The sequence below is a fragment of the Desmodus rotundus genome, chromosome 6 (assembly GCF_022682495.2).
Source record: "Desmodus rotundus isolate HL8 chromosome 6, HLdesRot8A.1, whole genome shotgun sequence".
Lineage (NCBI taxonomy): Eukaryota > Metazoa > Chordata > Mammalia > Chiroptera > Phyllostomidae > Desmodus > Desmodus rotundus.
The window spans coordinates 16,079,509-16,093,153 of NC_071392.1; the positions used below are offsets into that span (position 1 = coordinate 16,079,509).

The 13,645-nt window shown below is 42.2% G+C and overlaps 1 protein-coding gene across 2 annotated transcripts in view; it reads right to left on the reverse strand.

The window, feature by feature from the left end:
- DNAH11 (dynein axonemal heavy chain 11) overlaps positions 1 to 13,645 on the reverse strand; it is a 249,553-nt gene that overhangs the window by 208,959 nt on the left and 26,949 nt on the right. For both annotated transcript variants that reach the window (XM_045197324.3, XM_053927361.2), the window contains exons 9-14: positions 9,451 to 9,567; positions 5,468 to 5,605; positions 5,028 to 5,152; positions 4,271 to 4,466; positions 2,317 to 2,421; positions 1,785 to 2,177 (exon numbers count right to left, since the gene is read on the reverse strand). In XM_045197324.3, the coding sequence (XP_045053259.2) occupies positions 1,785 to 2,177; positions 2,317 to 2,421; positions 4,271 to 4,466; positions 5,028 to 5,152; positions 5,468 to 5,605; positions 9,451 to 9,567 (1,074 nt within the window). The remainder of the gene's footprint in view (positions 1 to 1,784; positions 2,178 to 2,316; positions 2,422 to 4,270; positions 4,467 to 5,027; positions 5,153 to 5,467; positions 5,606 to 9,450; positions 9,568 to 13,645) is intronic.

A 13,645-nucleotide genomic window follows, 5' to 3' on the forward strand; every position in this document is an offset into this window, starting at 1 on the left:
GACCGGCACACCTGGAGTTGTATAGCACTCGTCCTGTGTAGCTGTACACAGCAGTCCTGACTACTTGGCAGACACATGGAAGGGAAATATAGGTCTCAGAGCTAATAAAAAATCCTTAAAGACCACCTCATTCAGTCTCTTCATTTTAAAAATATGAAAACAAAGACCTAAGCCACACCCCGTGTCACACTGGGAAGCAGCTAACTGCTGGGCAAGGACCAGAGACCATCCCTCCCTCTTGCCCCCCTACGGTGGGGCTCTTTGCAACACAGCACAGGAATATACCTGTGCTCGCCTCCTTGTTTCTACTTCCTCATACCAAGAGATGCAGTTTGCATCACTGCAGTGGCGTTTATAAAAAAAGTATTGTCTTTTCAACAATTTAGGGCAAAGGGAGAAAAAGGAAGAGACAGGAGAGCTTTGGACCACCAAATGATCACTCAGGTCCCTTCCAGACCCAATCTTCCATGGTTCCACCCTGCCCCTTTCATCCTAAACTCTGACTGCAGGTCCCACAAGCCACAAAGGATGCAGCATGAAAAGGCAGGCTGACTCACCCTTTGCCCTATTTTCACAGCTTTCACCAAAGCACATTCCTCACTGGAAGTCTGAGCACCAGGCTAAAAACCGTTTGCTGATATGAGGAAGGAAAACGCACCTCTTCTCTATGCAGAATTAATCCCCACCCTAGCTCACCCAAGTCTGTGGCCTTCCATAGCATATATGTGCTCTTGACTCTTGATTCTATGCCACTCACCTGAACTTCTCCCCTGACTCCAGACCCCCATCTGCAATGCCAACCTACTCAAAATCTCCCTTTGGGTGGGCATGTCTAATGAACATGGCCCAGACCAAATCCTGTTTTTTAACCCCTATAAATTTTGCTGCCTTACAGTTCTCCTTATATCTATAAACTCCATTCTTCCTGTTGCTCAGACTGAAAACCTCAAGTCATCCTGGACTTCTCTCTCCTCTAACTTGTCACAGCAAATCCTGTTGGCTCTTCCTTCAACAGACATCCAGCCCTGGCTGCTGGGGCTCAGTTGGTTGCAGCATCACCTCGTAGACCGAAGGGTCACGGGTTTGATTCCCAGTCAGGGCAGAGATGGGAGGCAACCTACTGATGCTTCGATCTCACACTGATGTTTCCCTCCCTGCCCCAGCCTGCCTCCTTTCTCTCTCTCTCTCTCTCTCTCTCTCTCTGCAAGCAATGAAAAAAAAATCTCCTTGGGTGAGGATGATTTAAAAAACAGACATTCAGCACATGAGTGCCTTCATCAGCCACCTGGACCACCAGAATACCCTGCTAACGGTCTCCCTGCCTACCTTGCTCCCCTGGGGTTTGCACTTAACAGGGAAAGCCTTTGAGCAGAGAGTCCCTGGCTGCTGTTTCCCCTCAGAGTAAAAGCCGTCCTTCTCACAAGGACCGTCCTTAGCAGACGGTTGAGAGCGTTACAGGAGGTGCTGTGAACAAGATGGCTGGCTCCTGTCGGCACTCAACAAATAATGGCGTCTATTAATAGCATCCCAAAGAGGACATAACTATGACAAAGATGAGGATCCCATCTCTCGCCTTTCTGTTTCATTAACTATCTCACATCCCAATGTCTTCCCTCAGGAATGAGAACAGTGAGATCTCCAGGAGGCACAAATTCCTCCATTTTAAAAGCTTAACGAACCAATACATAAGGCTCTTTCAGGACACGGTAGGTTCAATACTTTTGCTGTGTTTCTCAGATAATGAAAGGATCACCTATAAATATTGTAACCATAAAAGCAACTACCTCCACCAACTCGTGTATCTTGCAGCCGTCCTCTTGGATGAGCTTGTATTTCTTGGTAAACAAATCACCCTTGTCCTCCAAAGTGAAGGCGGTCTCCCTCCGGTGCTCTCTCCGGGGCAGGAGCGTGCACTCGGCCCAGGCCCTCATGGTCTGCTGGATGACTTTGACGTTGTGCTGCGCGCGCTCGACCCTGCGCTCCAGCTCCCAGGTGGCTGCTCTCACCCTCTCCGTGTATCCCCAGCAGTCATCCTGCCACGTGAGCGAAGTCGCAGCCACCTGTAGTTGCTCCTCCACAGCCCGCAGCTCGTCTTCAATCAGAGGGCATTCAACTTCCAGCAGAGTCTGTTTCAGCTTATTGTATCCTTGCACAAGCAGCTCAAGATTTCCAATGTACTGAGCAAAGAGAACCCCAAATGTGTTAAAGCTACTCTGTCTCCCTTGATGCACAAAAGTTTCACCAGTCTCTGTGTCCGTAATTAAAATTCAAAACACTTCTGTTCAAAATGTGCCCTAATATGTATGAAACACAAACCTTCAAAATGGTGTTCCTGTTTTTGAAGACGGCTGAGGCTGAATCTGGCACGTCGGACTTCTTCAACATCAAGAGGTATTTCACTTCCCTCAAGACAGCCACTAGCTATTGAAAGAAAATCAATGATCATTTCATGTCATTCTATGTTAACACAAGTGGCAATCAAAACGCTTAACTTTTGATCCAATCATCACTATATTTTCAAATTGCCAAGGTAAAGCTGAAGACAGTGACATACGCACACCAAGATCTAAGATAGAAGGCTCATAAACAGACCCCGGTCTTCTCCCAGGTCCTTTAGTTCTGTTAGAACGCTTGCTTCAAAACTACAAATTTGTTCTAACGTGAGTGATATACTAGGGAGCAATCTGAGCTTCCCACAAATTCTATCCTTGCTTATCCACACTTCCCTCAGCAAGAAACACTTTGTAAATGCTAAAAACTGCACCCAGCAGAACCGAGGAACCAAAAGGCTTAGGAATACACAAAATGCTCGTATGGACACCCCTCGAACGTCCGCCGGGTACCTCAGTTCACAGGCCCATCCGTTCTGTCGGCACCGCTTCCTGCCTGGTTTCAGATGACCTCCTTTCCCCTTCACGATAACGTACAAGTTGTAATTCTTCCAACACCCACTTCCATAAGCAAACTTCAGGTCTTTGTCAAGGCAAAGTGTCCTATTTATTGTACTATATATGTATTACTTAACCATTTAAAATGTATAAAACTACGCTACTGTTTTCCCTAGATGACTATTTTGGTAATGTATCACTGACAAGGTTTTTGAGTACTGCTCCCTAACCCCGTGCCCTCCGTCGGTCCTGTATTCCTAACTGTGCAGTCTTTCAGAATCCAGCGATGCTCAGGAACGCGTGTGCCACGTGGCAGAACCAACTACACTCAAAAGTCACAGGTTCTGAGGAAAAGGCCACACGACATGCTTAGAAAGGTAAACCAGTTGACTTCCTTAGCTTGTCACTCCCTAGGTTAGCTAGTACAATATATTTTGTGTTTATAATCTATATTTTTATGTTTATAATCTCTTCAGGTAGAATCATTATCCCTGTAATCCCCATGTCCCTATAGACTGGGTGATGGGTTGTTTAAAATATATATATTGTATTTACCATATATATGCACATAAAGTCACTATATATAAACATATGCATATAAAATATATATCATTGTTATTACATCAAAGTACTTGTACCTTAGTTATTATATAACATGTAATGGAATTGTGAGAAAATATGAAATGTCTCTGTGTTATGTGGTTTATCCTGGGATAACAGAAGATCTGTTCAATAAGGGTGTTTTTTGGATATTATTTAACTTTCAATATTATTTTTTGGCATTTATATGTTGTTTTATGAAATTGTTTTATAAAAATTACCATCAATTTAACCAACATATTCAGGTTTATTGTCCCTTTGAAGGGTGTAATGATGATTAAAACTTACCGTTGCCCACCATAGCACGACAAAGGCCTCTGTTCCACGTAATATATGGATTCCCCAACTCTTAACTTACATGGTCCAATGTCAATTAAACTAAAGATACTGGTATATGTGCTATAAATATAATTCAAGCCAGATCACATGATAAAAGACTAATGATTCCATTCGACTGAGCTAACATGTATTAAGTATTACCCTGTGCCAAACACTGTTAGAAATATAAAGATAAAATGAAATGTACCCTACTCTCAACTAGCTCATTATCAAGTGAAGGAGAAAGTGGTAAAGAAATAATTATGAGGCAAAATAAAGAGTAGTAAGTGTAGAATTTGGGAAACAAATCTCTAAAACCAAGACCTGTTAGAAGCTGTTTTCCATTATATTCCTCATAGCACTGACATTGTCCCCAAATAAAATATAAATGACTGGAAGTCTCAGGAATATACTTGTAATAAAAATTACATCTATTAAACATCTTTAAAATATCAAACCCCTACCTTTGGGTCAAAGTTGACACTGAGAAGACCACTTATAGCACTGAATTTAACCAAGGGCTGGTTCAAATTAAATTCACAGATTTCATCCACGTTGCTTTTCCATTGGTTATAGATATGCTCTTCGAACTGGTCCAGCAGAGTTGTCATTTCAACATACTTCTGATGAACCAAGGCATCGTCAGGGCTTTCCAAGAATCTGCAGGAACACGGTTTTTCCATTTTTCTATATGTTAGATTCCAGCTTAACTATTTTACAATAATATGCAATACAAAATGTAATGAAATACACTATAGAAATCAGGAAGAGAAACAATGAAAGCCAAATAATGCTATGATTGTTTTTGCCTTAAAAGCTATAGTTATGAAATGAATGAAACTCTGGAGATTTTGCTAAATGCCAATAGCAACAAGTTTCCAACTCCTACAAAGAAAAGAGAAAGCTACAGACATCTGCGAAATAAGAGGAACAGCAGCTACTGAAGGAAGGAAAAACAATAACAAAAAAATACAAACATATTGTGAGTGAAAAGAAAAAAGGAGAAGGAGCTGAAGACAGGGAAACACATTAGGTGTGAATCCCATTAAACATATTCCAGAACCATGGGGATGAATCCTTCTCAGTGAGCCCAGCCAATGACAAGAGTGAAAGAATTGAAGTCCTTTTTAAAAAATCACTAAGATGGCCAGCTCCTGCCCTCTCTCAAAACCACCTGCATCGCTAGGATAATTTTACCATGAAATAAGCCTGCCCACTCACAGATACTGGAGAGAGGTGAAGTTTGACCAAAACGTCTGAAGTCGGTCCAGGACCTCCTTTGCCCACTTGATATTTCCTGAGGTGAACGGCATATTCTTGTTAAGAATTACATTTCCACATTCAATCTGCAAATTGTTATTTTGGTGACAAGGAAGAAATGGAACATCCAATCAGAGTGCATTCCAACCTTGTCAACAATTGTTCACTTCGGTACTTTTACAGGAAGAATATATAAAACATATGTGTTAAGTAACTCAATTAGTAGAAAGGTAATGGTCCTGAAGCAGGATCTTCATCTCCATAAGAAAACCAATTAAATAAAAGTATGAAGTCGTAGTGCCTATATCTGATCTTTCGATACCACTGAATAAAGTTCCAGCCCATGGCCCTTATGCACCAAAATGATGCTGTGGATGTGCTCAACTTCACCCTCCGCTTACCTGTGTCATGTGTTCATTATACAACTGCTTACACATATCCAACTCGTCATTAAGCATGTGCACCAGTGTGCTGTAATGTGGGCTGAAAATTTCCATGACAACTGGTTTCTCCAGAAAATTCCCAAATATGGTCAAAAGCTATAAAAATCAAAGTTAAAGAAAGGTTAAGAACCATGGGGTTTTAATACAAATACTCAGCTCACTATTTCTCCCATTAAACCTCTTATATAACTAAAGCTAGAGCAAAAATGTAGAACCCCACAGGCACCCTGCAATAGCTCTGAATCGGAGACGTATTTTTCCAATAAAACTAATTCTAAAGGTAAAGTGATTTCCCTTTCTTAGCAGAAGATGAGAGGCGTCAGGAATGAACCGGTCTGCCAGTAATCCCTGCCCACAGATATCACTTCTTCCTGTTGGGCACCAGAAAATGTTTTAGAGGTTGTTTGTGGATATAAGAACAAGATTTATGAGCTCTTTTATCTGTTCTTCCCTCCTGTGTGTGTATTCTCTAGATATGGAATATCCATATCAAGGACCTCTAGGTCACGGCATTAATAATTATACCGGATGCATCAGCTGCAGTGAGTATCCTCCCGGGACAGCCCCTGCTCCGTGCCACCCAGCCACCCCCAGCGGAGAGGCTCCAAGGACAGCCACTCTCTGGACAGACAGTGCCTTTAATGTGTGTCCCGACTGGAGGGAGTAACTTGTCCGAATTCACAAGGCCCCTGGTGGAGCTGGCACTGGACCCTGGGCCGTCTGCCCCTGGGACCTGCACCTCCCCATACCGCCTCTCAGCAGCCCAGGCGACACAAAATTGTTGTTTTGTTATTTGCTTACTCTGTGTAGGCTTCATAAAATGTTACTTATTAGGCCTGTTATATAGATGTTTTCTTTGAAACAAAACATGCTATCTTCTCAAAATAACTAAATACAATCAATGTGGCAGAAAACTAAAACCAAGGTTTGTGCTTTGTTAGTGATATGGCAAAAGAGCTATTTTTCCTCTTAGGAGAATAACAGGTGTTCCCTAAAATTCGTTTTCTTTAAAAGACAGCTTCATTGTACACATTTAACATTTTGTAAACATTTCCATAAACTACATTCACTGGGGAAAAAAAAGTTAACACAGTGAAAAATTATATAGACTGAAATATAAATCTAACCTTATCTGAGAAACCGATTTAGACAAACACATTTTGGCTTTTTTGTTATTACTTTATTGTTGTTAATACTAATTATAACCACTGTAGAAACCACTAAATATTTTAAAATCTGCTTGGTTAGCTGCTACCTAGCAAAATGCAAATTATTAACTTGCTCCTCACAACCACTGTGTTGTTGAGTTGGGACTTCACGTTTAAGTTTAAAAGGAAACACCGTTTCACAGGGAAACATTCTCCTTCAAACACTTATATGGATTACAACTGAAACAATACCAGAAGCTTCCTAGCTACACCTCCTCCTGCCTACCTGATACGCTTAGTGGAACTTCAAGTATAAAAGAGGAGAGACAGAGAATTTTCTTTGGAAGGTTTAAAGCTGGAGAGTAGCAGTTAAAAAAAAAATAATAATGAGTCAACCTTTTAGGAAGTAGACATTACCATAATTTTTCAACATCACAGATACATAGTAGTTACCCTCCAGGATAAGAATAATGGTCATCAGAACCTCTTGCTTTCTTGCTATAGAGGAACTAAGAGCGATTTCATGAAGAGTATAGGTGTTTTCTTCATATCAGCCTCGGGAGATTAAAGTCAGGCTCCCGACTCTATGCTTCTGTCCCTACATATCCCATTTGAGTCCTGTGAGGTTTACGTTAATTTCCTTCTACTTCTTAGTTTCATTATGTGATATGGCTTTCATAATGCCATCTTCATGTTCAAGTAGTACCTATTTATATTTTCCAAGGTTGGCCTCTTTCAAAGATCTGTTTAAATCTATTGCTGCCTCAACCATATACACTTAATTTTATAAGTTTCAATTACATTGTCTGAACACTTTTCTAGAAATCTTTATTTTCTTACACACTACAGTCCACCTCCATGTACACAAATTGTAAATTTTACAGAAACATATGTTAGTATTTTGTTTGGTTTTCTTATGAGTGCCAACACTATCGTCTTTGAACTCAGTTTCGTGCTACAGTAGACTAGTGTTGGGGTCCAGGGCCCCTGTGGCCACATCTTCGCCAAGAGAGTCAGTGAGTCGTGGTCCTCAGAGAATGGTCTGCAAATATTTACTCCCTGTGACATTTCACGGTCAGAGTTCATCATCCCCACAGCTGCGGTAGGATTCCTCTTCTCCCCAAGTACACAATGCTATCATTCTGTTCTTCTCCACTCCCTGCAGTTGCCCCCATCGGGGTGCATTTCAACACTCTGACGACCCGTCAGTCCACCTCGCTTCAAGCAGGTGCTCAGTGTCTGCTGTACATAAGGCGCTGCAGGTGACCCACATACAACAAGATCTGTATGACGTTGTCCCGCCCTGCAGAGCGCAGAGGGCAGGAGCTCATCCTACACCTGTCAGTAGACGGGGCACAAATATGTGGAAAGGTAAGGAAAAGTACAAGGCGGTAAGATAAAATTATTGGGAGAAAAACAGCTGGCATGTACTAGAATAGAATCCGTATTCCTGGTTGTGTGGAGGGGAGGAAGAAAGGCTTGGATTAGAAAAGGTGGGAGCCTTTGTAACTAAGACTTAGCTGTACATTCTTTCTTTCAGTTATTACAAAGACACAGACAAGTAGCTCCAGTAACAGAACCTGGAATAGACTACTGTGTAGTCATTAATACAAAATATTGCTGAATTCTGTTATGAAAGGAAGAAAACCTTGATGATTCATTGCTAAGTGGAAAGGGTTTCTAAGCGGGATCAGAATATGATACCATTTTTGTCAATAAGAAATATGTATGCATACCTAGTCCAAGAAAAAGTGTGGCAGGATTAAATGTAACAGTTTTTCTGAGAGATGGGATTACAGGGAGTTTTATATTTTAAAAATAGTCTATATATTTTGGCCAGCAGCATCTCAGTTTCATCCCTGAGCTCTTAAAAAACAAAGTAGTATTTGATCCTCTTGAATTCTGTGTTAAAATGCCTGAGTGGGGCCAGTAGACACTAGAGCACCAATTCATCTGAACTTGAAGGTCAAAATCAAACAAATCTTATGTACTGTCCGTATGTTCTATTGGTTTGTGCTGCCATTGTTAATGGACTGTGCCCATGAATCTCTAGCTATGTTTCTCCTGGTATTGAAGCATCTCTTGTGATAGCTGACTTGCAATTCTCTTCTTTGACAAGCAAGTTTCACAGGCTGTCCCTGTTCCCTCCATTGTAACTTTCCCTTTGGGAGGGCTTTTCTTTTATGCGACCCATAATACACACATACCATATTTCATCAATTTTATGGTGGCATTGTTTCATGTTTTAGTATCTCTGAAGTTGGACTATGTTATATAATCAATGGCATAATTTTTTGGCATTTTGCTTTATTGATATACAAAATAATGGCATGTCTGGTAATCAATGGTCTCTTACACCTGAGGGAAGACAGTAAATATGTTGCTATTTGTTCCTGTTGGAGTAACAAAGTAGGCAGGTGAATGCAACACCTGTAAGCAATGGTAAAAAAAGAAAAAATGAAAAGAAATTCTTGAAGTAACAGGTATTTTTCACTTTTCACTTTGAATCAATACTTCAGAGGCCATGCCAAAGTTGCTCTAAAGGCAGCAGGACCTAAAACACTGTGAATGCAGGAAAAGACCAGTGGTAAGCTGTCCTGACCTCGTCCAAAGTAAACTTCATTGTTGGTTAGTGCATAATTCAAAGTTTGCAGTTCAGCGACCTGAATCCAAAGAGACTGTGACCAGTTAATAGCTTACCTGAATCAGAAAGAAATGTATTCAGTCCTTTCATCTAACAGTCTAAATTATTCATTAGTAAATTATTATTACGACCGCTTCTTCAGAACTAACCTTAAATGCAGCTTCCAAACCATTGCAGTTAAAAAAACCTTCGCAAAGAATTGTCCCAAGCCTTCTGTCAAAATCCAAAGCTTTGGACTTAAACAGAACATAATCACTTTCAAATTCCTGCAAAATTCAAAGTAAAATATTAGTTTCCAGGAAAGAGCACAACGGTGAAAAGAGCAATCGCACAAGCCTAACACACCTCCCTCCCGCCTGCCCTGCTTTCTGAATGGCTTTCTTTTTCACAGCAGGAATCCAGGGCAGATGGAGAAAGAGCTACACCTGGCCAACTCTCCAGGCGGCAGCCTCACAGGAGGTCTGAACACTTAGCACCGTCGGCCCATTTTTCCACAATTCTTCTCACTGATTCCGACCCAACCTCAGTACCCTGACCCTCCATCGCATCCTCCATCGCCCATTTGGATTATAAATGAAAAGGCGAAGCTTTTCAGAAAAGAACAAAGAACCCCTTCTCATTCTCACTTGAGTGCATCTCTATGTTTAAATAGGAAGTTTTTTTGTTTTGTGTTTCATGCAGCAGAACACCTACCAGGAAACACTACATCCTCAGGTAAGAACTAAAATCACAGGTCTATAAAGAAGAGTTGTTAGTGATAAAGATGAAACAAAATGCTATTACATTTTCCCAGTGTCTTATTACCTTCCATGCAGTTAACAGCCCCCCCACCCGTTTCCTCCTGATACATAGCCACCCACTCTTATCACTAGAAAGCATGAAATAGGGCTCGTCTGCACAGCACGGCAAGTCACAGCCCGCAGTGACGCAGCCCCAGACACTCAGGAACACTCTGGGCTTTCCAGTCAAACTGCCCCTAATACACATGGAACGTGAGAAAGTCCTTTGCTGCCTCCATACATGGCCCCTCCATCTATTCATAATAACAACAGAAATAATGACAGTGACAGCTAACACGCAGTGTTCTGTTCTAAATGCTTTACACTCTTAATTCTCACAACATAGGATGCAGGTAATATTTTTTTTCCCATCTTATAGGCAACAAAACAAACTCAGAGCAGTTAAATAATTTGCTCACAATCACGCCACTGGCAGAAGGCAAGACCAGAATTCAAAGCCTGGCCACCTGGTTCTGGAGCCCACACCCCAACCACGATGCTCCTGTGCAGGAATCTGCATGTGAATCAGCAGAGCTCTCGAGCACCGTGCGTCATACACCGCAATGTTTTATTTAGCATCGAGGAAGTCTCCAGTTCTCCTGAACCACAGCCAAACAGTCTCTTCCTTCAAGGATCACTGACTTTGAAAAGGAAACACAACTTCCCCACAAGTAGTAACAAGCCTAACTTATCCCTCTTCTCCGTGTGGCAGCAAGGGGCATACAATTAAGATCCTCAAACATTGTTTGAACACTTAGTAAATAAGTAATATCTCAGGAAGGGAAAAAACGGTCCATGCATCTCCACCCTGCATCTCTCCCCCAAACTCTTTTCTCTCCCTTCCTCTCTCAACCCAAATTTGGAACAGCCAATGGCAGCCCTCCCCTAGGGAGTAATTACCTCCCCTCCCACAGGTAATTCAAAGTCCTGTTGTACATACCTAAACTCACCCACTTCTCTATAGAGAGCTCTTCTTTATACACCCAACAGAGATTCCGGCGGTCTTTGCGACTCCTTTCTCTCCTGGCCAAGTGCAGTCAGTCATTCTCCTAACGACCCCTTGCGTGCATCCACTATTCCCCATCTCCGGGCACCGCCCTGGTCCCCCTCACAATTACCGCTCCTCTGGACTTCTGCTAACCACTTTCTTGGCCTCTAGTCTTGTCTCTCTGAATCAGTCTCCAAAGTGTGGTCTACACCGGCTTCCTGAAACAGAACCCTGATTGTGTCACACTTTCGGTCAGTCCACAACTCATCGTCATAATTCGGAACCCTTAGTTTCTTAAGACAAAGTCTCCAGGGCTTACGTAACCCACAGGCCCTTCCCTTGTCGTCTGGACCCTGTTTACACTCCCAACTAACTACTCTAGCTTCTCTCCCACCTCCACACTCTGGGATCGAACCACATTCCCTCTCACTGTGTAACACACCTCCCTGCTAACCCCCGTCTCTCCTCACTCCTCACCCATTTCATTTCTATCTACTTTTCAGTTCCACCTGCCTTTGTTATTTTCTCTGTCTCCTTTTCACCTGCTCTGGGAGGAGGCCCTTCACAAACGCTCTCAGAGCACTCCGTACAACTGCCTCCCCGGATTCTCTCCCCTGGATTTTGAGCTCTGTGCGTCTAACGGCCAGGTTTGTTTTTTTCACAATTACCGATATTTGAAGAGGTTCCCAGCACGTAGCTGTTTTGCAATAAATATTTATTAATGAATAAATGATATGCTGATATTACTCATGAATCGTTATGAAGTTTTTTCTATATTCTGAACCGCAAAATTACCCTTTATTAGTAATATGGGAAATTAATAAAAAGTTTTAGCTAGAGAAAGGCTATGATTGGACTTGGCTCCTAAAAGGTGCTCACTCAAACTGCTGCATGAAGAACAGACCCTGCCCTGGCGGCTCAGTTGGTTGGAGCATGGTCCCGTACACCAGGATGAACGTATGGGAGGCAACTGATCAATGCTTCTCTCTCCCATCGATGTTTCTTTCTCTGTCTCTCCCTTCCTTCCTCTCCCAAATCAATAAACATATCCTTGGGTGAGGATTAAAAAAAAAAAGAAAGAACAGACCCTAATGATGTCCAGACAGGGGCTGAGGGAGTGAGGGAGCTCAATGGGTTGGGCACCGACCTGCAAACCCAAAGGTCAGTGGTTCGATTCCCAGTCAGGGCACATGCCTGGGTTGCAGGCCAGGTCCCTGGTTGAGAGCGTGTGAGAGGCAACTGGTTGATGTTTCTTTTCTCTCCTTTTCTCCCTCCTTTCCCCTCTCTCTAGAAATAAAATCTTTTCTAAAAATCACATTTATTTAAAAAAAATTCTAATGTATGTCATCTCATTGTTGACATCTACCAGTTGTCTCCTTTCATTCAGTTGAGATCTTCCTGGTTCTTGGTATAACAAGTGCTTTTCTACTGGGTCTGGACATTTTCACCTTGTTACGAGACTTGGGATCTTATTTAAACCTTCCGTTTTTGCTGGCTTTCTTTAATTCTGCTCTAGCCTCATTACTGTCAGGTGGAGATAGGAGTCCTGGTTCTCTACTCCTCAGCTGTTAACACCTAAGGGTGGGAAGCACCTTGTTACGGCTGGGTGCTCCAGTTCCCCATGTGGTCTAGAAATGTGTCACAGTGCAGGTGACCTGGTTGCCACTTGGCCACAGCAAAAGTTCTGACTCTCTACCAGGCTTCTTCTGACACTATTCTAGTGGGTGCTGCTGGGTGAGGGAAGAAACCCAGGATTCCCACGCGCTCTCCATGGACCTCATTATTGACCAGCAGTGGTGAAAATCAAGGCTGCCTCCTTGGCCATCTCAGACACAGGGGGTGCTGGGGCAAGTTGCACAGCCCGAGTGTGAGTCTAGGCTCTCCATTCAGTCTATATGGGTGGGGGTGAGGGTGGGTGCACCCAGTCCAGGAATCACACATGTCGGGACCAGGGGTTGCATGTGCCTGGACCAGGGATGAACCCACAGCCTAGGTGTGTGCCCTGACCGGGAATCAAACCCACAAGCTTCAGGTTATGGGACAATGCTCTAAGCAACCGAGCCATAGCAGCCAGAGCTTCTCAGTAAATTTTAAACAACAATATCTACACAATTTTAAGTGACATTGAAAAATAAATGGTATACAAATGCAATGAAATAATATGCAGCTGTTTAAAAAAGAAGCAGGCAATGCTATTATAGTGATACAGAATGACTGACAAAATATATTAAGTGACCAAAGCAAGGCATAAATGATGTGCAGAGGATTCTTTTGTGGAAAAAAATGCAAACATATGTACACATGCATATGCTGGTATATGCACCAGACATCTCTGGAACATCACACAACAAACTCGTAAGGTTAGATGCCTTTGCAGAGGGAAATGGGAAGACTAAGGGAAGAGGCAGTGGGGTGAAAAGAGGACACTAAATTTTGTATGTTACATTTCCAAAAGAATAAGTAATGTTTTTAAATAATTGATTTTATCTTGCAAAATAAGCAGGCTAGGCATGAAAAATCCTAAGAAATTTATATAGTTAAAATTAGAAAATGCTACATATAATAAAAGCAAAAGAA